Below are 26676 nucleotides of genomic sequence, written 5' to 3'. Positions count from 1 at the left end.
TAAGAGATCAGTTATCTGAAGCTGTGTCCTGTCTCTATATGTTCAGAATGGCCACACACCTACCTGCACCAACACAGGAATTGCCCCAGTGATTAGATATATATTACACCTGTTTTTTTTACTTAAACAACTCCCAAAATACATTTACATTTGACATCTTAGTCATTTAGCAGACGCTCTTATCCAGAGCAACTTACAGTTAGTGAGTGCATACATTTTTTCATACCTCTCCGTAAGTCACCATTTCCTTGAGCAATTTACTCAGGAAAAAAAAGATTGAGAAAAAAACAAGCAATCAAGTATTGTTTTCATGAAGGTACATTGACTTGCAACTTCCACCTGTATCATATATGATGCATGATCCCCTGCTCTGTGATGTTGTAGACCATGTTGTGATTGTACTAAATGCACATTATCAGACAGCCTTGATGTTATCCATGTGCCTCCCTGTCCATCAACAACATAGGTCATTATATCTGTGCAGATAGTGACTTGCAACATTCACACATAGATGTGGATGTGAGAGGGCTTTTCAGCATCTCCCATCTCTCTCCAGGTATGGCCACCTGCCCCAGCTGCGTAGTCATGACGACCCCCGGGACTGGCTGCGTTCCCACTCTGCGGGAGGTCTTCAGGAGTCTGCCGGCAGCTCACCCTTCTCCCCCGCTTCTAGCCTCACCTCGCCCTCCGGAGCCCGCTTCAACTTCTCCCAGCTTGGTAGGTGTAGCCTCATCCCTCTGTACTCATCACTATGATAAGCATTGTAGGAGCAGTGATAGTCATCTCTGCACCCATAACTAAATATTGTGTGCATGCTGGCTTAATGTTTCATCTCTTTCAAGAGACTACAGTGATATTAGTGGTGATGTAAGGAAAGGTAGTAGTGATTATATATATTATGTTGTATTTCACTCTTACTTTCCACTGAGTGAAGAGTGACAGACAGAAGACAAACATATCTGATCAATGCCCTCTGTCCATGTCTGTTTTTAAGATAACCTTTGACCTGTGTTATGTAACGGATGTGTCCCAGCAGGCAGCCCTACCACAGCTGCCCAGATCAACCTGGCGAACCTCCGCAGCGGCCTGGCCAATCAGGAAGGGCCGTACGACCCGTACAGTGACCGCCTGAGGAACTCGTCCATGTCTCTGGAGGAGAAGAGTCGCACCATGAGCAGCTCTGGGTCCTTCAGAGAAGGACTAGAGGAGGGTAAGACAGACTGACACACTCCTCTACCTATCTGCTCTCACACATGGCCTCAGAGAAATACTGGTCAAGTCATTTTTTGTTTATTCAAGTTTTTTTAGAGGGTTGTTTTGACACTCCACATGCATGTGTGAACTACCATTTTACTTCTGAATGGATTATAACTCTCTTAGAAAATCAAGCTTTCCTTACCTAAGATCATTTTTTGAAAGCTTTCATTCTTTACAGGGCGCTAGTGAAAGATTAATATTTGTCTTACAAAAGTAATGTTTATTGAATCCACATGTTTGTTCAACCAACCACTCAAATCACTAGTGAAGTCATTCATTACCTTTAGTATTCCAGTCTCATTTAGAACCTGTGTTGATTTTCCACACATCTACAGTTGAATTGGGAAATAGAAAGAAGCACTTTGTTCGATTTGTGAAATGTACATAGACTGAGGTTTGATGATTGACTACACTTCTTTCACTCTGAATGGCATGTTGCTCTTGTGGTTTGGTGCTTGTCCTGAGGCTCTCACTTTCGCTGATCCCTCTATGATGCTAGTTTCTTGGCTGGTGTTGTGGCATGCAGGCCAGGGTGAGGAGGAGGAGAAAGGCTGAAAAGTATCTCCTCTCCTCCCCCGTCGCAGACAGACATCTTACTCAACACCAGCTTCCTGACAGGAGCACAAGCCCTGTTTGATGGCACCCCAGTGTCTACTTTTCTCCTTTAGAACGCAGATTATAGAGTAAACCAGGGAAAATCCTTGATCCAGTAACAGTATACATATCAGTATTGTAGGTCTCGAGTCCGGTCTCGAGACCACATTTTCACTGTCTCGGTCTTGTCTCGGAGTCTGATACATTTGTACTCAGTCTTGACCCGGTCTCGGACAGTGAGGACTCGTAATTTCTTCCCAAAACCAGCCGAGTAAAAAACTAAAAATGATCAGCTTCCATTCAGTAAGCACATAAAACCGCTTCGCCAGGCCAAATATATACACTCCTTTCTTGATATAATACCTGCAGCCTTTATATCAATTATAGACATGTTTGCTCAGTGGCAAACCTATTGGACCTAGGCCTTCAGTGTGTGACAGGTTTGTGATGCTGAAAGGTCAGCAACGGTAATACCAGCGCACTCATGTAGGAGAAGGCCAGCAGTGGCGTAGTGGAGGCTATACGCCGTATACCCACTTTTTTATTTATGTATTGGCATTGTGTATACTTACTTCTTAATCCACACTGATTTGTATCAAAGTAGTGTAGTGGCGGTATACGACTTATCAATTATGCAGTACAATAGAGAAATCATGCACAAAGTAGTCTACACAATCGCAAAGCACGTGAAATATATTCACATGCGCGCCGCACACATAGCCTAGTTTCAGAGGAATATAATCTGCAAGCAGCAAGAGCGCACAGCTCTCAACTGGTTTTGGCATGGAGCAGCTCACAGATGAATGACATTGGAAGGGTTGGTAGGAAAGAAGTTTCAATTAATGATATCTACCAGTAAATGCTAACTAAGGCAACAATGAGTATGCAAACTAGGTATTGAAAAGTTTGGTCCAATGTCTTCATTAGTAGGCTATTTGTGATGCCCTGTTTGCATCAGGGGCGTGGCATGGGTGGGCCTGGATGGACACAGGCCCACCCACTGGGGAGCCAGGCCCACATAATCAAATTGAACAAAAAAAAAAAAATTATACATTATTATTACGAAAATACTCCTCAGCACCCCTCACCCCCATAAATATTTTTATTTTTCCCAGACCTCCAAAATGGTCACCTGGTGTGGTTTAAGCATTGTTGTGGAAAAAATATATAGGAAAACTAATAAAAAACCATAGGAAAACACAGCATTTTTCACACAGGGTGTCTTTCCTTCGCTGGGTGGGCCGTTTGGGAAATCTTTGGCAAAATTTGAGTATACCCACTTCTCCAGGCACCACTACACCACTGCATAGGGCCAATGGAAAGACAGAGGTTATACACAGCATGATGTTAAAGGATAAGCAGTCCATAAACTCTGACATAATATGCCATTAAGTCCTAACCATATGAATACAAAAACAAAACCATTAGGCTAAGCATTTCCTAATCAAAATGTACAACTATTACTTCCCATTGCAAAAAATATTTCACGTTTAGCACACTAAGTAACCGATGACCTAAAATGTAAATGCCACAATGTTTCACACACAAGTTATTTTCAAAGAGATGGCTAACAACAGCAAGCAAGCTCCAATAAAAAACACAGTTCCGCTCATCAGATGATGATCAACTTAACTTCTTGTTGAAAGTTATTCTTGAAATGGAAGAAGCTAACAAATTAGCAACAACATCCTCTTCCATAACACCTGCTGCAGCCACTGCAAACTAGCCTACAACAAAAGATAGCTAGCTAGACCATGGGAAAACTACTGCTCGTTATTGCGCAGTGACCTGTTGGCCTTTGAGAAGGCAGAAGTTTCCATACGTTTTTTGTAAAAACGGTCCCACTCATTACAAGTCGAAATGTGATTGGTTGATTCCACTGTCACTCCAAAATGTTGCCCTAATACAGTTGAATGACAGATACCTTCTATCTAGCTTCTGATGGCCTAGCCAATGGCTGACTTAGCTAGCTAGATTTATCTCCCCAGAGACCACTAAAGAAAAATCCTGATTGGATCATTGTTAACCCTTTCCTTTCCAACAAAAACTAAAGCGATTGAATCAGAACATCATTGAAAAGAATAATGTAATTAGAATTATTATTATTAGAATTATGATATACATCCTTAGCCCTTCTCTGAAGGCATAGAAGGCCCTCATTGTTCCCCACTGTGTTTGGGTTAGTAATAATTTGTAGAGTGGCTCTATTTTCCCTCAGCATGCATTTTTTTCACCATTCTAAATGTCTAAAGAATCCATATGTTCTTCTTAAGTACAAACACAGAAATACTGGACATTTTGAACTCTTAGTATGGTGGCGATTTGACAAAATTACAATCATGGTCTTGACTCAGACTCGATTTGCTCCGGTCTTGGTCTTGAAATCGGTCTCGTTTAGGTGGTCTCGAACACAACACTGATACATATATTTACTCCTGGTATGAAGATAGAATGAAATATATGTTTCAGAAAAGACAAACATCCATTCCAAACTTGAAAAACAAATCCAACGTCCTAGCATGTAAAGTTGTTATTTGGGATATTTACTGTAGTTCAATGGTAATTTCAAAGAATGATATATAGGCCTACTGTACCTATTGATATACCGTTTATATACACATACACTCAGTGGCCAGTTTATTAGGTACACCACCCCGTACACGAAAATAGTTAGCTCCTACAGACAGTGAGTCATGTGGCCGTGGCTTGCTATATAAAGCAGGCAGACAGGCATCGAAGCACGCAGTTACTGTTTGATTGAACGTTAGAATGAGCAAAACGAGTGATCTAAGCGACTTTGAGCCTGGTATGATCGTCGGTGCCGGGCCCGCCAGTTCCAGTATCTCAGAAACGGATGGCCTCCTGGGCTTTTCATGTACGACAGTGTCTAGGGTTTACCGAGAATGGTGAAACAAATAAAAAACATCCAGTCAGCGGCAGTCCTGTGGGCGAAAACAGCTCATTGATGAGAGGTCAAAGGAGAATGGCAAGAATCGTGCAAGCTAACAGGCGGGAAGGCAAAATAACAGGCAAATAACAGCGCAGTACAACAGTGGTGTGCAGAACGGCATCTCGAAACGCAAAACTCGTCAGTCCTTGTCATGGATGAGCTATTACAGCAGACGACTACACCGGGTTCCACTACTATCGGCTAAAAACAAGAAGAAGCGGCTCCAGTGGGCACGCGATCACCAACACTGGACAATTGAGGATGGAAAAACATTGCCTCGTCCGACGAATCCCGGTTCCTGTTGCATCATGCTGATGCACAAATCAGGATTTGGCATAAGCAGCATGAGTCCATGTCCCAATCCTGCCTGGTGGCAACGGTACAGGCTGGTGGAGGTGGTGTAATGGTGTGGGGAATGTTTTCCTGGCACAGAATAGGTCCCTTGATATACCAATTGAGCAACGTTTCCATGCCCCAAAGAATTGAAGCTGTTCTGAAGGCAAAGGGGGATCCGACCCGGTACTACATGGGTGTACCTAATAAACTGGCAACTGAGTGTATACCGAGGCTAAATGTCACTGTCCATAGCTAGCTAACCCCCATAGCTCTTCATGGGTTTCCTTGAGCTTGTAGTCATATAAGACCTGGCCTTGGCTTTGACACCAGTGCCTGGAAATGCAGACTGTTATGGAATGATTTTTCCACACACTTCAATGGACTCTGGAACATTGGAGAACACACTCAGGGCTCTAGATAATTTAGGCTTGTTTGTACAAACGCTAGGTAAGCAGCTAAGCATTTAGTTAAAGGCCCAGTGCAGTCAAAAACGTGATTTCCCTGTGTTTTATATATATATTTCCACACTGTGAGGTTGGAATAATAATACAATTATAATGCACTTTTAGTGTAAGAGCTGTTTGAAAAGACCGCCTGAAATTACAGCCTGTTTTGGCATGCCGGGTAACATCAACAGGCAGCAAATTATACTGAACAGAAATATAACCGCAACATGTAAAGTGTTGGTCCCATGTTTCATGAGCTGAAATAAAAGATCCCAGAAATGTTCCATACGCACAAAAAGCTTATTTCTCTGAGGAGTATTTCTGTCTGTAATAAAGCCCTTTTGTGGAGAAAAACTCATTCTGATTGGCTGAGCCTGGCTCCCCAGTGGATGGGCCTGGCTGCCAAGTGGGTGGGCCTATGCCCTCCTAGGCCCACCCATGGCTGCACCCCTGTCCAGTCATGTGAAATCCATAGATTAGGACCTAATGAATTAATTTAAATTGACTGATATCCTTATATGAACTGTAACTCAGTAAAATCTTTGAAATTGTTGCATGTTGCGTTTATATTTGTGTTCAGTACAGTGAATAGACCAATAAGAAAGAGAGTTCCAAACCTCTCTTCCAATAACAGCTAGTTTTCAGTTTTCCCACACCTACTCAGACCACTCCCAGACAGTTTTAGCAAAATTCTTGCTTGAGAAATTTCTCTTTGCTAATAAGCTATTTGTGTTTATTTTTGACCATTTTAATTGAAAACAATCACAGTAAGGTACTTCATTGTTACCCAGAAATGATTTGATATTGAGATAAAAATGGCTGCGTTGGACCTTTAGGTTTGGCACATCCCCCTGCTGTCATTTTAGTCCTGCGGTGATGTTTTGGTTCCATTCCATTATGATGAATGAAGAGAGAGTCAGCTCATATAGCGAGGCTGGGTTAGTGCAGTAACAGGACTCACTAAAGCATAATGATGATGTATAGGCTGATGACTGCTGCTGAAGTGTGAATGTGTCATACTGGATGTCTCACCAGCGAGATTTTAAGTTTGGACATGTGAGTGTAGTCAGTCAGTTAGATATTGGGGCTGATGTGTGGATTTCAAACCATATCAGCACAATTAAAGGGTAGGCTACAAAGTAAACTAGTTACAGTAACAGAACAGTGCCACACACGCAAGCGCACGGTCACACACACACACACACACACACACACACACACACACACACACTGTTGTAAACGTTCACTCAGGGGACCTGTTTATGCATGTTCCTGTTACCAAAGTTGTCAGGTTGAGATGAATCCCTACTTACATGAATCCAATATTCATGATTCTTGTCGTCAGATGATTGAGTTGAGCGTTGTGGTTTTGTTTCTCTCCAGTCCACGGCTCCTCTCTGTCTCTAGTGTCCAGCACTTCATCTGCCCACTCCACGGTGAGCGCCACTTTGATTAATGTTTGATGCACTGTCCAATCACATAGTACGAATGTCAATATGCTTAGGGCTGGTTTCCCAGACAAAGATTAAGCCTAGTCCTGGGCTAAAAAAAATGTTATTTTAATTGAGATTCTTCATTGAGCATGCTTTTTAGTTCAGGACTAGGGTTAATCTGTGTCTGGGAAACCGGCCCTTAGTGAGCTATAGTCTGGGTGAAGGTGAAGGGGAGGGACCATCTCAACATATCTGACTTGACTGCTGAGTTGCATTGCTAGTTAACTGCTTGTGTGAATCCCTGTAGCCTTAGGTGGAAACTGAATATGTTCAGATTGTTTGTCATGCTGTCTTATTCCATGCATACTCGGACCTGCATAAACCTCTTCTCTTCTCCTGTTTTTCATAGCCTGAGGAGAAATCTCAGTCAGAGGTAAGAACAACTTTACATTCACACAAACAATGTGCCACCATTGATTACCTTTGGGACTGTAACAGCATAACTGTTTATGAGCCAGCAAGTTATTTGGGTACTACATACTCTATGTCCTAATATTATATTTCCTGTAGATAAGCATGATCTTGTTTTTCTGTTCTCAGATTCGTAAGCTGCGGAGAGAATTGGACGCTTCCCAAGAGAAGGTGTCTGCTTTGACCACTCAGCTGAGTGCTAATGTAAGTATGATGGCAAATGGTTACTATGCTATGCACTGTGGCCATCATGGTTCCACTGGTACTAACTGTCAGCGTTGGGCTCAATTCCATTTAAATTCCAGTCAATTCATAAAGTAAACCAAATTCCAATTCCACATTTTCCTCATTGAAAAGCATTGAAGATAATTGGAATTGGTATTTCAGTGTACTTCCTTAATTGACTGGAATTTAAATGGAATTGACCCCAACCCTGCTAACTGTATATAATGCCTTGGTTGTGCACATTGGAATGGATTCGTCCTAGTGTTGCGTGTTACCAGCATTTAAAATACCTAGAAGTCAAAGAGTTCCAGCATTGCGTAAGGTGTTTATGTTTACCTTTGCGTGGCTTCCTACAGCACATTGAACATGACACTGTGTAATGGTCTGAGAGGGGAAGCAGGCATTCAGCCCCATTATCTGCTCTCTGAATGTAAACAAACACGACAGCCCAGCAGCAGAAACAGCAACAGTAACAGCCTAATGAAATGGTACATCCTCGGGCCCGCATCCACACTGGTTATGGGATCTCACAAACAGAGATTTCACAACAAAGCAGGCTAGAGGTTCCTGCAGCTGTGGGGGCTTGGGTGGAATATGAAGGATGTAGTCCGCTGTAAGAGAACTCGGGTTAGGGTGCTAGAGTATGGCCTGAGCCCCTGGCCTTACCAGCCCTGTAAGACAGACATGCACTAGGACCTTATTGACTGACTGACTGACTGCCTAACAGACTGTACAGCCTGATAGTAGAGCAGTCAGCCAGGACTGCCACATGCCTCAACACCAGCCCCTCTGTCTGATGGAAGCCCTCCAGATCTGTTCCCCGCCTTCTCTTCTGCCTTCTGCCAAGCTATCAGCTCATGTTCCTTGGAAGCCGGGCTCTGGGCTGTGATAGGAATCAGAACGTGTGTTTACTCATACCTCTGTGTGATGATCAGAACAGAAGCACCTAGCTATCAGTCTTCAGTGTCTGTCTGCTACCGGACTCATACTCTATCAAAGGCAGACTGGTCCCTGGCTGGACCTGGACCACGCTGAGCTGAGGAGCTTTAGCCATGTCAGCCAAAAGCAGCCCGGTGACGGTGACGTGGTATCCCCTGAACCACTACCCGTCCCTGGGGAAGGAGGCAGCAAGAGAGAGGGCCAGACGCCAGCTGCAGCCCAGGCTGAGACACAGCCGGAGCTACAGCCCTGCAGGCCACAAGGAGGACAGCAACATACAGCAGGACCTCACTGAGGTGGGATCTGACCGGAACCTCTGGGCTCTCACAAGGCCTCAGGCTTAAGAGCTTAGAGACTCTGGATGCTTTGGTTTGGGAAGTGAATTTGTATGTTGGCATGTGGGTATTTGTCTGTTTATTGTGGAGTCAGCATTATAGCATACTACTGCTACTACATGCTGGGTATTTGTCTGTTTATTGTGGAGCCAGCAGTATAGCGTACTACTGCTACTACATGCTGGGTATTTGTCTGTTTATTGTGGAGCCAGCAGTATAGCGTACTACTGCTACTACATGGCTGGGTTGTGAGCTGTAACTAGAGGTTGGAGCTCAGTGTGTCTGTCCTAGATATGTCAGAGGACACGCTCGTCTCTGTTGCAATAATCTTGATGTTCTGCTTTTGTTTTGCCTGTTAAGCTGTTATCAACTACCAGGAACGTCATGTTTGATTTCACGTTTGATTTAAAAAGATTTGCATGCTTTAGGTTTTCTGTGTAATGTCAATCGATTGCGCTGATTATTTTCCTTGCAAAACATATCAACAACAGCAATGCATAGGAGAATATGTAATATCTACAACCCACCTCAGCTTTGGAAATCCTATTCCTGCGGTGTGGAATATTTTTTGCATTTATCTTCTAAAACACAAGCCATCCATTGATTTCATGCATTTGAGGTGGTTTCTTTGGATATATATGATTGCCAAACTGACTGCATACTGAGCCGGTCTGCAATCTCTTTGTACATCTTCGTGAGTCAACATGCAAGTTGATAACGAGCATGACTTTAAGCAGCATTTCTCTCATACCTGTATCTCTACAAAAGATAACAAATACGTGTGATAATTGTACTCTGCATATGAGAAGAAAACATCCCAAATGTATTTTGCTTAAGCAGAATTTCTCTTTTTCCTTTGTCTCTGCTCATCTGTGGCTGTGAGAAGGTAGCAGATCTCTGGTTTCACTGAGGCAACTGATAGCTAGCTAGAGTGTGTTAAGACTCGTGTTGGCCTCATGTTCATCTCTACCAGGCTGCTAAATCATGGAACCCTGCCCAGACAGGTAGATATGTAGTCATCAGAGAGCCTGGCCCATCACCCATTACAGTGGCTTGCGTAAGGATTCACCCCCCTTGGCATTTTTCCTATTTTGTTGCCTTACAACCTGGAATTAAAATGGATTTTTGGGGGGTTTGTATCATTTGATTTACACAACATGCCTACCACTTTGAAGATGCAACATTTATTTTTTTGTGAAACAAACAAGAAATAAGACAAAAAAAACAGAGAATTTGAGCATGCATAACTATTCACCACCCCAAAGTCAATACTTTGTAGAGCCACCTTTTGCAGCAATTACAGCAGCAAGTCTCTTGGGGTATGTCTCTATAAGCTTGGCACATCTAGCCAATGGGATTGTTGCCCATTCTTCAAGGCAAAACTGCTCCAGCTCCTTCAAGTTGGATGGGTTCTGCTGGTGTACAGCATTCTTTAAGTCATACCACAGATTCTCAATTGGATTGAGGTCTGGGCTTTGACTAGGCCATTCCAAGACATTTAAAGGTTTCCCCTTAAACCACTTGAGTGTTGCTTTAGCAGTATGCTTAGGGTCATTGTCCTGCTGGAAGGTGAACCTCCGTCTCAGTCTCAAATCTCTGGAAGACTGAAACAGGTTTCCCTCAAGAATTTCCCTGTATTTAGCGCCATCAATCATTCCTTCAATTCTGACCAGTTTCCCAGTCTCTGCCGATGAAAAACATCCCCACAGCATGATGCTGCCACCACCATGCTTCACTGTGGGGATGGTGTTCTCGGGGTGATGAGAGGTGTTGGGTTTGCCCCAGACATAGCGTTTTCCTTGATGGCCAAAAAGCTCAATTTTTGTCTCATCTGACCAGAGTACCTTCTTCCATATGTTTGGGGAGTCTCCCACATTCCTTTTGGCGAACACCAAACGTGTTTGCTTATTTTTTTCTTTAAGCATAGGCTTTTTTCTGGCCACTCTTCTGTAAAGCCCAGCTCTGTGGAGTGTACGGCTTGAAGTGGTCCTATGGACAGATACTCCAATCTCCGCTGTGGAGCTTTGCAGCTCCTTCAGGGTTATCTTTGGTCTCTTTGTTGCCTCTCTGATTAATGCCCTCCTTGCTTGGTCCGTGACCCTCTCTTGGCAGGTTTGTTGTGGTGCCATAATCTTTCTATTTTTTAATAATGGATTTAATTACATTTACATTTTAGTAATTTAGTAGACGCTCTTATCCAGAGCGACTTACAGTTAGTGAGTGCATACATGTTTTTATTTATTTGTCATACCCCCCATGGGAATCGAACCCACAACCCTGGCGTTGCAAACACCATGCTCTACCAACTGAGCTACATCCCTGCCGGCCATTCCCTCCCCTACCCTGGACGACGCTGGGCCAATTGTGCGCCGCCCCATGGGTCTCCCGGTCGCGGCCGGCTATGACAGAGCCTGGATTCGAACCAGGATTTCTAGTGGCACAGCTAGCACTGCGATGCAGTGCCTTAGACCACTGTGCCACTCGGGAGGTGCTCCGTGGGATGTTCAAAGTTTCCGATTTCTTTTTTATAACCCAACCCTGATCTGTACTTCTCCACAAATTTGTCCCTGACCTGTTTGGAGAGCTCCTTGGTCTTCATGGTGCCGCTTGCTTGGTGGTGCCCCTTAGTGGTGTTGCAGACTCTGGGGCCTTTCAGAACAGGTGTATATATACTGAGATCATGTGACACTTTATTTAACTAATTATGTGACTTCTGAAGGTAATTGGTTGCACCAGTTCTTATTTAGGGGCTTCATAGCAAAGGGGGTGAATACATATGCACACACCACTTTTCCGTTATTTATTTTGTATACATTTATGAAACAAGTTATTTTTTTCATTTCACTTCACCAATTTGGACTATATTGTGTATGTCCATTACATGAAATCCAAATAAAAATCCATTTAAATTACAGGTTGTAATGCAACAAAATAGGAAAAACGCCAAGGGGCATGAATACTTTTGCAAGGCACTGTATATCAGCATGGAACCATTTCTAACATGCAGTGACTTCCCCAGCTGCCCCTGTGGAGCAACTAAATTCCTGTCATTCTTACTCAAAATACTCTATGTACACCATGACACGGAAGCCATTATCACCTGTGTATGTTTTTGTTTTGGCTCTGTGTATGCATGTTGTGAAAAGTATGTGGGTATGTTCTTATGAGCAAAACCTTTTTCAAGAACTGCAGTTTGTTGCCCATTTCACAGCCCTGAGTTGGGCTTACAAATGAAACAAATGTATGTCAGTTGAAGGAGAACAAATGACATTGTCAGCAGGTCAGTTTTGCAAACTTATACATGGGTAACTAAATGTGTTCTGCTGTGTGTATGTCTGTAGGCTCACCTGGTAGCAGCATTTGAGCAGAGCTTGGGGAACATGACCATCCGACTCCAGGGCCTTACCACCACGGCTGAGCAGAAGGTAAGGACTGGAGCTGTCAAAATATCTGTTTCCTCAGAAATATGTGTTGCTTTATCATGTTGTTGTATTTTAGGACTTTGAGCTGAACGAGCTGAGGAAGACCATAGAATACCTGAAGAAGCAGAACACAGCAGCCCATGCAGCCATCAACGGTGTCATCAACCTGCCAGAGCTCACCTGCAAAGGTGATAGGCCAGGTGAGAAGTTACCTCCCACATCAACATGGAAACCCAACAAGGATGGATGGCTATTGGCTAGTGAGAAGAAAGGCATCTGACACCGAATCAGAATGGATTCCAATTCTATGCCATCATCTGGTCCTTGTCTCACCCTCTCTCTTGTGCATCCCACAGCCTCCGCCAATGGAAGCCCCCAGTCTCAACCAGACCTGTGTATCCGCAGACAGCACTCGTCTGACAGTGTGTCCAGCATCACCAGCGCCACCAGCCACTCCAGCGTGGGCAGCAACCTGGAGCTGGACGCCAAGAACAAAAAGACGAAGAAGAACTGGGTAGGTCCTCTACTCATTGTCTATCTAGCTGGCTGGCTAGCTGTCAGTCTGTCACTCGGTGTCTATCTGTCTATCTACATGGCTGGCTAGCTTGTCTGTCGCTCTGTGTCTGTATGTCTCTGTCTGTATGTCTAATCTGTCATATGTTCTTGCCCTTTCCTCCAATCCTTCTGTTTGTGCTCAGCCTCCTTGTGCAGGAGCAAAGGTGAATATAGTTATTGTTGTTAATGAGCTGCTCTAGAAACTAGATTGTGAGTTGAGAATTGTGAGGTGTTCTCTTATTACACATGACAAACAGCAAAGAAACTGCACACCACTACAAAAAGGTTTGTCATCTGTAATGTGTTAGTTAGGAGATACAAGCTTAGGTCAATATACTCATGCATTTTCTGCCTGTAGAAAAGAGGTGTGTATACAGTATGTTAGTTGAGCACTGCCTGTACTAACCTATGAAATGAAATTAAAACGTCTGTGTGTTTTCTTTTGGCCTGATATAATGCTGTTGCGTGTGCTGGAGGGAAGGTGAAAGATGACTATGTACGCAGACAGTGACGATACTAGTATCTGTGTATTAGTTAGAAGTACAACTGTGGCATACCTGACTATTTGACCACAAGGGGGCAGATGACTACTGAATTTAAATATCTAAATCTGCCCTTTAGTGGTTGAGTAGTCATGTCAATTAGTGAGGTTTTAAAAGTGATATCTGAAATCTTCCTCCCTAGCCTTGTGTTCATTCCCTGTTTGTAGCTGTGAGATTATAGTTTGCATTCAGTCTCTTTAGTGAGCTGCCTTCTGTACAGCATATTCTCTGTCCCTAAAACCTGTACACAAAGTATTGGATTATTCCTGTCTTCACAAAATAAATCCACCCTACCTCTATTGTGTCTCCAAGCTAAAAGTTGAAATTGTCTATGGTCATGTCTATGGTCATGTCTATGGTCATGTCTATGGTCATGTCTATGGTCATGTCTATGATCGTGTCTATGGTCATGTCTATGATCGTGTCTATGGTCATGTCTATGGTCATGTCTATGATCGTGTCTATGGTCATGTCTATGGTCGTGTCTATGATCGTGTCTATGGTCATGTCTATGATCATGTCTATGGTCATGTCTATGATCATGTCTATGGTCATGTCTATGATCGTGTCTATGATCGTGTCTATGGTCGTGTCTATGGTCATGTCTATGGTCATGTCTATGGTCATGTCTATGGTCATGTCTATGGTCGTGTCTATGATCGTGTCTATGGTCGTGTCTATGGTCATGTCTATGGTCGTGTCTATGATCATGTCTATGGTCATGTCTATGGTTGTGTCTATGATCGTGTCTATGGTCGTGTCTATGATCGTGTCTATGGTCGTGTGATTGTCTGTTGTCTTGTCTTTCCCCTCTTGTGCTGTCATATCGTGTGGAGGTTTATGAGGTAAGCTTAACACACTAATTCCCAAAACAGACTTTTATTCCTTGATAAGATGGAGATAGTGAAAGAGTAGAAGTTTATAACTGCTTTGTGATTCAAATGTATTTCTGGGCCCCTTATATGTCTGTGTGTTTTACTATGTAATCAGGTCTCTCTGTTTTCTGCTCTTCTCTGACCCCCATCCCCATCCCCGGCTACAGCTGCGGAGCTCCTTCAAGCAGGCATTTGGGAAGAAGAAGTCGCCCAAGTCTGCGTCCTCCCACTCAGACGTAGAGGAGATGACCGACTGTTCCCTGCCCTCCTCCCCCAAGCTAACGGCTTATAACGGCTCCACCACCTCCACACCCATGATCCGGAACTCCCACTCCAACTCTCTGTGAGTACCTGGGCCCAGGCTATTAGACACTCGCCTGTTTCTAAATGGGAGGGGCTAGTGGATCATTATGGAGGCTCCCTGTTTTTCTAATTCAATACAGTCAACTCAGGGGTCTGGATTCCAGGTGACTACCTCATGAAGCTGGTTGAGAGAATGCCAAGAGTGTGCAAAGCTGTCATCAAGGCAAAGGGTGGCTATTTAAATATATTTTGATTTGTTTAACACTTGTTTGGTTACTACATGATTGCATATGTGTTATTTCATAGTTTTGATGTCTACACTATTATTCTACAATGTAGAAAATAGTAAAAATAAAGAAAAACCCTTGAATGAGTAGGTGTGTCCAAACTTTTGACTGGTACTATATATATACAGTATATCCCAGTACCCCAAGCTGTGTGTGGTATCATTAGAGACTGCATGGCCTCATTGTTTTAGTCAATAGTTGGATGTTTCGCTTGAAGCTGTTCCTCTCTTGTCTGTCTGTCTGTCTATTTGTCTATGTTTGTCTCTAGTCCCTTTCTCTCTCCCCTGCCTGTTAGTGGGCGTGGCTGGCCCGGTAGCACTCGGGTGTTGAGGACTGGGTCTCTGGCTCAGTAATCGAGTATGAATAATGTCTGAATAACCACCATTCACTTTATTATCAATTCTAATGATGGATAATCCTAACAAATGTCCCTGATGCACCAAATTATTATTTAACCAATTAATATCAACTTGATCACTCATTACATGTTGTGCCATTGAAACTGGAATTTTGAGCCAATCACACACATCCTTCACAGGACCTTGATCTTGTCCTGTTTACTATTGCCTGAACCCCTATCTATCACACAGTGATTCCGTGCCTCTGGATTAATTTGGAATATGCTACAATAATTATTTGCAGTGACAAACCAATTACTTGTACAGCATGTTACTGAGTTTTTTTAATCTTTGTAAGAAAATGATAATTGTGCTCCATGAGGTTTCTTTGGGATGTGCTCTTGAGGACTAGCATTCTGTTTAACCCTGAACTGACCAGACATCTGTCTCGTCTGCAGGATCTCAGAGTGCACAGACAGCGAGGCGGAGACGGTGATGGCGCTCCGCAGCGAGCTCCGAGACAAGGAGATGAAGCTGACTGACATACGCCTGGAGGCCCTCAGCTCCGCCCACCAGCTGGACCAGCTCAGGGAGTCCATGAACCGCATGCAGGTGAGGGTGACCGAAACATGGTCACATATGACCATTGATATATGACATGATGAGGGCCTGGAGGTTTCCCTGACCTTGTGACCTGGCATTTTCCTGGTCAAGGTTTGCATGGTCAGGGGAAAACTCCACACCCTAGAAATGACCACGCAAACATTGTCCATCACAAAGCACGTCAAATACAAAGTGGTACGATGCTGAGAGTTATGTGTGTTCTAATCTGTCCTCAGGGCGAGATAGAGAGGCTGAAGACAGAGAACGACCGTCTGAAGATGGAGAGTCAGGGCAGCTGCAGCAGAGCAGCCTCACAAGCCTCAGTGACCTCACCCTCAGCGGGCCAGTCACAGCACAGCCTCGCCCTAACAGAGTCCACCAGCCTCGGTGAGAGAGAGAGTGTGTGTGAATGAGCGAGCGTACGTGCATGCATGTGTGCGCGCCTGTGTTAGTCTTTGTGCGCGTGCGAGCACGTGCATTCACTTGCGCATGTGCGTGTGTGTGTTTGTAGTCTTGTATGCAATAGCTAATATCTATGTCCCTGTCTCTGTAGACATGTTGTTGGAGGACAACGGGGATGGTAGCTCACGGAAAGAAGGACGACACGTCAAGGTGGTCGTAACTCTAGATGAGGACGCCAAGTGGAAAGAGGTACGAAACTTCTTACACTTCCAACTCACCAGAAATTACAATGGCTACCAAAAAATGTATGACTGCCACCTTATTTGTCCTTAATATCATATCTTATGATCAATTCGTCCTCGTATTCTATAGGAGCGTAGACCTCGTCGGTTCCTGATTGGTTGCATTGGTGTCAGTGGGAAAACCAAATGGGATGTGCTGGATGGGGTGGTCAGACGTCTCTTTAAGGTAAATCAACAGACACTAAAAACTCAGCCTGGTAGAGGAGTGACTAGAGTGACACTTGTATCTGACTTGTGATTGGTTTGTGGTCCTTTGTCTGATGTATGATTGGTCCATTGTCTTGTAGCTACTGTTATTTTACTGCTGCTCTTTAATTATTCGTTTTTTATTTGAATTTTTTACTTATCTATTTTGTACTTAACACTTATTTTTCTTAAAACTGCATTGTTGGTTAAGGGCTTGTAAGTAAGCATTTCACTGTAAGGTCTACACCTGTTGTATTCAGCGCATGTGACAAATACAATTTGATTTGATTTGATCTGATGTTTGATTGGTCCCTGGTCCTGCAGGAGTACATTATCCACGTGGACCCAGTGAGCCAGCTGGGTCTAAACTCAGACAGTGTCCTGGGCTATAGCATCGGCGACATCCATCGCACACGTGGGGCTGACACCCCTGAACTCCTGCCCTGTGGATACCTCGTTGGAGACAGTGACACCATCTCTGTCTCTCTCAAAGGTATGGGCAAGAATGGACCACTATTTAAATACATCTGAACCCTGTAATTAAGAGCTGTCTGGATCAGTAAATAACAACACCAAAGTGAACCTACCCTTTAATGTATGTGTCCTGTGCTGCCCCCTGTCTGCAGGTGTGTGTGAGCACAGCCAAGACGACTTGGTGTTTGAGACACTGATCCCCAAACCCCTGCTGCAGCGCTACGTGTCCCAGCTCCATGAGCACCGGAGGATCATCCTGTCTGGCCCCAGTGGCACCGGGAAGAGCTTCCTGGCCAGCCGATTGGCCGAACACATAGTGCTGAGGGAAGGGAGAGAGGTCACCGACGGGACCATTGCCACGTTCAACGTAGACCACAAGTCCAGCAAGGTCTGTCAAACACTATCATGACTAATAAGTTGAATGTAGGAAATAACCTTTACCAAGGGATACTTTCTGTATGATAGTGGAGGTGCCAAAATATAACCGATATGGAAGTATATGAGAGAGGAGATTCACAAATGGAAATGGTTATTCCCCTTACATTGCAAACTGGAACTGTTGGAGGATACAGTAATTGGAATAGAGTGTTTCCAGGTGACATACGACGCCTCCTGGTGGCCATGTTGGAAGACCACTGCATCAATTCTAACGACAACTACAGCTGAGTGGCTACCCCAAGCTGCATGAAAACAGTGCCTAAAACTACTTCATTCATCACCATAGTCAATTTCTGTGCCGTATTTGTCTGCTCTAACAGGGCAGGAACAACAACGGGGAAAATATATTTTTACAGATTACCCGCAATCATGAAACACGAAGGAGATAACTGTCAGAAAAGCGAAGAAACCTTTTTGCCCATCAAGACCTGAACCCAGACAGCTGTCAGTACATGGTCTGTTCCCTGGTAAGTCTGATTTTGAATTTAGCTGTTATCTGTTATGCTAACCAGGTGTTAACAACAAGACTAAGTAGCCAACATTAGGTAGATAGCTTGTAGTCAAAGGCGGCATGTGAGTTTCAAGTTTTGGGGAAGCAATTTTTTCCACCATAAAAATGCACCTTTATAATAAAGCATTGCATCAATGGAGGCTAGTGGGAGGAGCTGTAGGAGGACGGGCTCATTGAAATGGCAGGAATGGAATAAAGGGAACGGTATCAAACAAATGGAAACCACATGTTTGACTCTGTTCCATTAATTCCGTTCCAGCCATTACAATGAGCTCGTCCTCCTATAGCTCCTCCCACCAGCCTCCACTGCATTGCATGCATCTATCATTGCATTTGCAGACTAATGTAAGACTACTTTTTGTAATGTGATGAATAGATTGGATAGTCATCATTTAGGCTATTAATATAACTCAGTCTAATCACTGTGTATGGCTGAGCATGTAGGGGCATAGGAATATACTAGGATAACCTGCTGTGTTGACTGTTGGTTGTTCCAGCCCAACAATAGATGTAATATTTATATGACGTGAAAACACCTGAAATGAATTAAACACAACCAAACAATCAAGAGCCCTGATGGTATAGGTGACCTGAAGAAGGGATATTCTAACATCAGTTGTGCTTTGTATTTGTTTATGTACTGTAGGTTCACCAGCTGACCTCTATCAAGACACCCATGTCGACTGGATTCCCACTGTGAAGATGAACAATGCTGCAGCATCAGTTTCGACTTCTACTACTTTGTCCTTTTCCAGATATGAAAGGAGAAATCCCTCAGACAAAATGGTTTGTTATACGCTGTGCCTTGGTCAATCTGAATTATTCTGTTGTGCCATTTGAGTAGAGAGCACCGTTACCTTGTCATCGTGACAAAAGTGCCCCCTTAAACCGAATGAAGGGTGTAGCAATAACTGCTGATGAAACAGAAACAGTTTCACAGTAATTTATTTAGGTACACATGTATGAATATGTAAAATGTAATTTGGAACAACATGTACAATTCTAATTGTTTATGATATTGTAAACATACTGTACTTTAATAATAGGCTTTATTGTTATATGGGTGAAATGAAAAGTATTTTGTGTGTCGTCTCTGCTTTGCCTTTCCCCATTGAATAAAATGTATTTCTTATAGCATAACTATTCTTTCTTTCTTTACAATTTAAACACATTTAGCATAGACAATGTAATTGTTGTGGTAGTCTTAGGCAAACCATCTTCATTATCACATTGGCACATCCAAGTGCCATTCAGACCTTCTGGGAGAAAAGTATCTAGCATTGAACTTGGTAGTAGTACATGTACGTTTTAAGCTAAGGATCCCATCATCTCCTGCTTCCAGACATTTCACTAGCTAGATTACTAAAGTTGGATTTGCACTAAACAATTTAATGTCAGCACAAGGCATGTACAACATCTGGTATAATGATTAGCTTCATATACAGTGGGGAAAAAAAGTATTTAGTCAGCCATCAATTGTGCAAGTTCTCCCACTTAAAAAGATGAGAGAGGCCTGTAATTTTCATCATAGGTACACGTCAACTATGACAGACAAAATGAGAGAAAACAAATCCAGAAAATCACATTGTAGGATTTTTAATGAATTTATTTGCAAATTATGGTGGAAAATAAGTATTTGGTCAATAACAAAAGTTTCTCAATACTTTGTTATATACCCTTTGTTGGCAATGACACAGGTCAAACGTTTTCTGTAAGTCTTCACAAGGTTTTCACACACTGTTGCTGGTATTTTGGCCCATTCCTCCATGCAGATCTCCTCTAGAGCAGTGATGTTTTGGGGCTGTCGCTGGGCAACACAGACTTTCAACTCCCTCCAAAGATTTTCTATGAGGTTGAGATCTGGAGACTGGCTAAGCCACTCCAGGACCTTGAAATGCTTCTTACGAAGCCACTCCTTCGTTGCCCGGGCGGTGTGTTTGGGATCATTGTCATGCTGAAAGACCCAGCCACGTTTCATCTTCAATGCCCTTGCTGATGGAAGGAGGTTTTCACTCAAAATCTCACGATACATGGCCCCATTCATTCTTTCCTTTACACGGATCAGTCGTCCTGGTCCCTTTGCAGAAAAACAGCCCCAAAGCATGATGTTTCCACCCCCATGCTTCACAGTAGGTATGGTGTTCTTTGGATGCAACTCAGCATTCTTTGTCCTCCAAACACGACGAGTTGAGTTTTTACCAAAAAGTTCTATTTTGGTTTCATCTGACATTCTCCCAATCCTCTTCTGGATCAACCAAATGCACTCTAGCAAACTTCAGACGGGCCTGGACATGTTCTGGCTTAAGCAGGGGGACACGTCTGGCACTGCAGGATTTGAGTCCCTGGCGGCGTAGTGTGTTACTGATGGTAGGCTTTGTTACTTTGGTCCCAGCTCTCTGCAGGTCATTCACTAGGTCCCCCCGTGTGGTTCTGGGATTTTTGCTCTCCGTTCTTGTGATCATTTTGACCCCACGGGGTGAGATCTTGCGTGGAGCCCCAGATCGAGGGAGATTATCAGTGGTCTTGTATGTCTTCCATTTCCTAATAATTGCTCCCACAGTTGATTTCTTCAAACCAAGCTGCTTACCTATTGCAGATTCAGTCTTCCCAGCCTGGTGCAGGTCTACAATTTTGTTTCTGGTGTCCTTTGACAGCTCTTTGGTCTTGGCCATAGTGGAGTTTGGAGTGTGACTGTTTGAGGTTGTGGACAGGTGTCTTTTATACTGATAACAAGTTCAAACAGGTGCCATTAATACAGGTAACGAGTGGAGGACAGAGGAGCCTCTTAAAGAAGAAGTTACAGGTCTGTGAGAGCCAGAAATCTTGCTTGTTTGTAGGTGACCAAATACTTATTTTCCACCATAATGTTCAAATAAATTCATTAAAAATCCTACAATGTGATTTTCTGGAAAAGAAATTCTCAATTTGTCTGTCATAGTTGACGTGTACCTATGATGAAAATTACAGGCCTCTCATCTTTTTAAGTGGGAGAACTTGCACAATTGGTGGCTGACTAAATACTTTTTTCCCCCACTTAAATGTCTTGTCTACTGATATCATTTTTAAATTGAGAACATATAGCTCAACAATATGTAAACAATGTGTGAGTTAAGCCTATGGCTGCATTGGCGTTGTATGCCATTATCGTCAGCTGCAAAATGGGTTCACATAGCTCATATCCTGAGAGTGACAGTCAAATAAATGTAATTGGAGAGGTTACAACTGAACAACAAGGTCATATTCATTTGAGAATACAGCACAGAAACACAGACAAATTAGACAAATTCCCTTCTGCTATTTATTGCAGGATTGTGATCTGTGATTAATCAACTTTGAAACGAGTTAATGTTTAATAATAGTTAACAATTAAAACCAGTTTAAACACTTCACTTCAAAGAATCAACACTTTATTTCATATAATTTCAAAGTGTACAAGTAAGGTAACTGATATGTAAAGGTTAGACATCTTAGTAAGTAGAGAATTATTACTAAAGCAAAAAAAAGTCAATACCCGAGATGGCCAACCTCGCTCCACTGATCCTGATCTACTTGGTGAGCAGACTTACACTGCTCAAAAAAATTAAGGGAACACTAAAATAACACATCCTAGATCTGAATGAATGAAATAATCTTATTAAATACTTTTTTCTTTACATAGTTGAATGTGCTGACAACAAAATCACACAAAAATTATGAATGGAAATCAAATGTATCAACCCATGGAGGTCTGGATTTGGGGTCACCCTCAAAATTAAAGTGGAAAACCACACTACAGGCTGATCCAACTTTGATGTAATGTCCTTAAAACAAGTCAAAATGAGGCTCAGTAGTGTGTGTGGCCTCCACATGCCTGTATGACCTCCCTACAACGCCTGGGCATGCTCCTGATGAGGTGGCGGATGGTCTCCTGAGGGATCTCCTCCCAGACCTGGACTAAAGCATCCGCCAACTCCTGGACAGTATGTGGTGCAATGTGGCGTTGGTGGATGAAGCGAGACATGATGTCCCAGATGTGCTCAATTGGATTCAGGTCTGGGGAATGGGTGGGCCAGTCCATAGCATCAATGCCTTCCTCTTGCAGGAACTGCTGACACACTCCAGCCACATGAGGTCTAGCATTGTCTTGCATTAGGAGGAACCCAGGGCCAACCGCACCAGCATATGGTCTCACAAGGGGTCTGAGGATCTCATCTCGGTCCCTAATGGCAGTCAGGCTACCTCTGGTGAGCACATGGAGGGCTGTGCGTCCCCCCAAAGAAATGCCACCCCACACCATGACTGACCCACCGCCAAACCGGTCATGCTGGAGGATGTTGCAGGCAGCAGAACGTTCTCCACGGCGTCTCCAGACTCTGTCACGTCTGTCACATGCTCAGTGTGAACCTGCTTTCATCTGTGAAGAGCACAGGGCGCCAGTGGCGAATTTGCCAATCTTGGTGTTCTCTGGCAAATGCCAAACGTCCTGCACGGTGTTGAGCTGTAAGCACAACCCCCACCTGTGGACGTCGGGCCCTCATACCACCCTCATGGAGTCTGTTTCTGACCGTTTGAGCAGACACATGCACATTTGTGGCCTGCTGGAGGTCATTTTGCAGGGCTCTGGCAGTGCTCCTCCTGCTCCTCCTTGCACAAAGGCGGAGGTAGCGGTCCTGCTGCTGGGTTGTTGCCCTCCTACGGCCTCCTCCACGTCTCCTGATGTACTGGCCTGTCTCCTGGTAGCGCCTTCATGCTCTGGACACTACGCTGACAGACACAGCAAACCTTCTTGCCATAGCTCGCATTGATGTGCCATCCTGGATGAGCTGCACTACCTGAGCCACTTGTGTGGGTTGTAGACTCCGTCTCATGCTACCACTAGAGTGAAAGCACCGCCAGCATTCAAAAGTGACCAAAACATCAGCCAGGAAGCATAGGAACTGAGAAGTGGTCTGTGGTCACCACCTGCAAAACCAGTCCTTTATTGGGGGTGTCTAGCTAATTGCCTATAATTTCCACCTGTTGTCTATTCCATTTGCACAACAGCATGTGAAATTTATTGTCAATCAGTGTTGCTTCCTAAGTGGACAGTTTGATTTCACAGAAGTGTGATTGACTTGGAGTTACATTGTGTTGTTTAAGTGTTCGTTTATTTTTTTGAGCAGTGTATATTCCAGCCCAGTAATAGCACACTTGATTATCAACTAATTAGGTTTGAACGTTGAATCAGGTGTTAGTGCTGGGCTGGAACAGAAGCCTGCACACCCAGCAGGTTTGGCCTGCTCCAGTTGTAATAGGTTTATACATTGTGCGTGACTTTTAAACTGTATTTTTGTTTACAACATTTGTTACACATATAACCCATGGTATACAAGGATGTACCCTTGTTCTCTTGGGACATTCATTGGGATGTAATCTGCATGCAGGGTTTCACAGCTCTCAATCTGAGGACAGAAAACATCAAAGAAACAGGCTTCATTATACTCAAATTAGTTTTCCTCACTAGGGACTGGTACTGGAGAGTCTTTTCAAAATGTCCTCCCACAAAGGTACCTTCCCTATCCAGGGTAGCCTACTCTCCTCCCTTCTCTGACAGCCGGAGCTGCTAATCTTTTCACCTTCCATGGCTGTTAGCTAGCTAGCTACAAATGCATTTTGAGTTTGTGTTTTTAGTTTTCAATGATGCATACATCAAGATAACTAGCTAGCTAATATGAAGTTAGCTAGCTTGTGATATTCAATTCACTTAGCTAGCTATACAGTATGTAAAGTTGGTTAGCTAGCTAGGTAACATTACACTAGAAGCTCATTTGAGTAAACTTTAGCCTGCACACTAACATTAAGTTACAACAAGCTAGCTAGCTAATAATACATAGTTTTTGATCATTTTCTAAATATATTTATTAACTTGTAAATATATATATATGTTATCCCACTGCCTCCATTTTCTGGGTCCTTAGAAAAACAAAATAATGGGAAAACATCCCGATGTTTTTGGTGTTAGCAAAACGCAGCCAGCTAGTGATGGGACGATTGATACCGGAGCTCCGATGCCGTTTTCAAAGCATACAGATTAGACACAACATAATGATGCTTGTATCAAAGCAAAGATTATGGATTTTCTGACAAGATACATGTCTATCCGCCCTAACAATGGGAGTCGTTGTCTACAAAGTGGCACGGTGGGCTGTTTAACTCCTGCCTATCCTTTCTTTGAATTGGTGGATACTTCTCATTATTGTAATTCTATTTTGAATATTCCATGAGGGTTGTTGACGTCAACCGTCTGTATTCAATGGCGAGAGATGCTATGCTACTAGCCTCATGCTATGAATATGCAGAGACGACTCCGATACAAAGTGTTTTTTCTCAATGTTGCCGGGATGTCACGTGTCCTACTTATATCAGTACACTCGTAACAATTTAAGCATTACGAAACTTATATTCCATCAAATACATATCACGTAGCATTTATTTGTATTTTTAAATGTAGTGATGCCTCAAGCACTGAGATGCAGTGCCTTAGGCCGCTGCGCCACAAATTCAACACTCTTTAAATTACCTCCCTACAAAAACTCCTTGTTGGTGGGCGAAACAATGAAGAACCGCCACCAGCTGGAGGGAGACAGATTTTCCGCAGAGTTGGGCCTCTCTCTTCCTCTCTGATCAAAGTAACAATACCACGTGATAATGACGTTCAAAGCTTTGGACGTCACACTACCATATGACAGGTGTCCTCCTGATTCCTGCTTATAAGCAAAAACTAAAGCAGGAAGCACCAGTGACTCGGTTAATAAAAAAGTGGTCAGATGACGCAGATGCTAAGCTACAGGACTGTTTTGCTAGCACAGACTGGAACATGTTCCGGGATTCTTCAGACAGCATTGAGGAGTACACCACATCAGTCACTGGCTTCATCAATAAGTGCATCGATGATGTCGTCCCCACAGTGACCGTACGTACATACCCCAACCAGAAGCCATGGATTACAGGAAACATCCGCACTGAGCTAAAGGGTAGAGCTGCCGCTTTCAAGGAACGGGACTCTAACCCGGACGCTTATAAGAAATCCCGCTATGACCTCCGACGAACCATCAAAGAGTCAATACAGGACTAAGATTGAATCGTACTACACTGGCTCTGACGTTCGTCGGATGTGGCAGGGCTTGAAAACTATTACAGACTACAAAGGGAAGCACAGCCGCGAGCTGCCCAGTGACACAAGCCTACCAGACGAGCTAAACCACTTCTATGCTCGCTTCAAGGCAAGCAACACTGAAGCATGCATGAGAGCACCAGCTGTTCCGGATGACTATGTGATCACGCTCTCCGTAGCCGATGTGAGTAAGACTTTTAAGCAGGTCAACATTCACAAGGCCGCAGGGCCAGACGGATTACCAGGACGTGTACTCCGAGCATGTGCTGACCAAATGGCAAGTGTCTTCACTGACATTTTCAACATGTCCCTGACTGAGTCTGTATACCAACATGTTTCAAGCAGACCACCATAGTCCCCGTGCCCAAGGACTCTAAGATAACCTGCCTAAATGACTACCGACCCGTAGCACTGACGTCTGTAGCCATGAAGTGCTTTGAAAGGCTGGTCATGGCTCACATCAACAGCATTATCCCAGAAACCCTAGACCCACTCCAATTTGCATACCGCCCCAACAGATCCACAGATGATGCAATCTCTATTGCACTCCACACTGCCCTTTCCCACCTGGACAAGAGGAACACCTACGTGAGAATGCTATTCATTGACTACAGCTCAGCATTCAACACCATAGTGCCCTCTAAGCTCATCACTAAGCTAAGGATCCTGGGACTAAACACCTCCCTCTGCAACTGGATCCTGGACTTCCTGACGGGCCGCCCCCAGGTGGTAAGGGTAGGTAACAACACATCTGCCACACTGATCCTCAACACGGGGGCCCCTCGGGGGTGCGTGCTCAGTCCCCTCCTGTACTCTCTGTTCACCCATGACTGCATGGCCAGGCACGACTCCAACACCATCATTAAGTTTGCCGACGACACAACAGTGGTAGGCCTGATCACCGACAACGATGAGACAGCCTATAGGGAGGAGGTCAGAGACCTGGCCGTGTGGTGCCAGGACAACAACCTCTCCCTCAACGTGACCAAGACAAAGGAGATGATTGTGGACTACAGGAAAAAAAAGAGGACTGGGCACGCCCCCATTCTCATCGACGGGGCTGTAGTGGAACAGGTTGAGAGCTTCAAGTTCCTTGGTGTCCACATCACCAACGAACTATCATGGTCCAAACACACCAAGACAGTCGTGAAGAGGGCACGACAAAGCCTATTCCCCCTCAGGAGACTGAAAAGATTTGGCATGGGTCCTCAGATCCTCAACAAATTCTACAGCTGCACCATCGAGAGCATCCTGACTGGTTGCATCACCGCCTGGTATGGCAACTGCTTGGCCTCCGACCGCAAGGCACTACAGAGGGTA

At 43.9% G+C, this 26676-nt stretch overlaps 1 protein-coding gene across 1 annotated transcript in view; it reads left to right on the top strand.

Moving 5' to 3' along the window:
• Positions 1 to 26676, top strand: part of LOC311137270 (neuron navigator 2-like) — a gene marked incomplete at its 5' end in the record, with an annotated part of 107931 nt that overhangs the window by 73019 nt on the left and 8236 nt on the right. The window contains 16 exons of the mRNA XM_084171669.1: positions 557 to 717; positions 1034 to 1210; positions 6967 to 7019; positions 7426 to 7449; positions 7617 to 7691; positions 12328 to 12411; positions 12485 to 12608; positions 12765 to 12922; positions 14548 to 14723; positions 15239 to 15319; positions 15767 to 15920; positions 16148 to 16298; positions 16465 to 16562; positions 16686 to 16781; positions 17126 to 17294; positions 17428 to 17663. Coding sequence (XP_084027795.1) covers positions 557 to 717; positions 1034 to 1210; positions 6967 to 7019; positions 7426 to 7449; positions 7617 to 7691; positions 12328 to 12411; positions 12485 to 12608; positions 12765 to 12922; positions 14548 to 14723; positions 15239 to 15319; positions 15767 to 15920; positions 16148 to 16298; positions 16465 to 16562; positions 16686 to 16781; positions 17126 to 17294; positions 17428 to 17663 — 2017 coding nt within the window. The remainder of the gene's footprint in view (positions 1 to 556; positions 718 to 1033; positions 1211 to 6966; positions 7020 to 7425; positions 7450 to 7616; positions 7692 to 12327; positions 12412 to 12484; positions 12609 to 12764; positions 12923 to 14547; positions 14724 to 15238; positions 15320 to 15766; positions 15921 to 16147; positions 16299 to 16464; positions 16563 to 16685; positions 16782 to 17125; positions 17295 to 17427; positions 17664 to 26676) is intronic.

This window comes from Coregonus lavaretus (genome assembly GCF_964263955.1).
Source record: "Coregonus lavaretus genome assembly, chromosome: 11".
Classification (NCBI taxonomy): domain Eukaryota; kingdom Metazoa; phylum Chordata; class Actinopteri; order Salmoniformes; family Salmonidae; genus Coregonus; species Coregonus lavaretus.
Note: the sequence above shows the minus strand (reverse complement) of the source record. Positions and strands in the feature narration are given on the sequence as shown.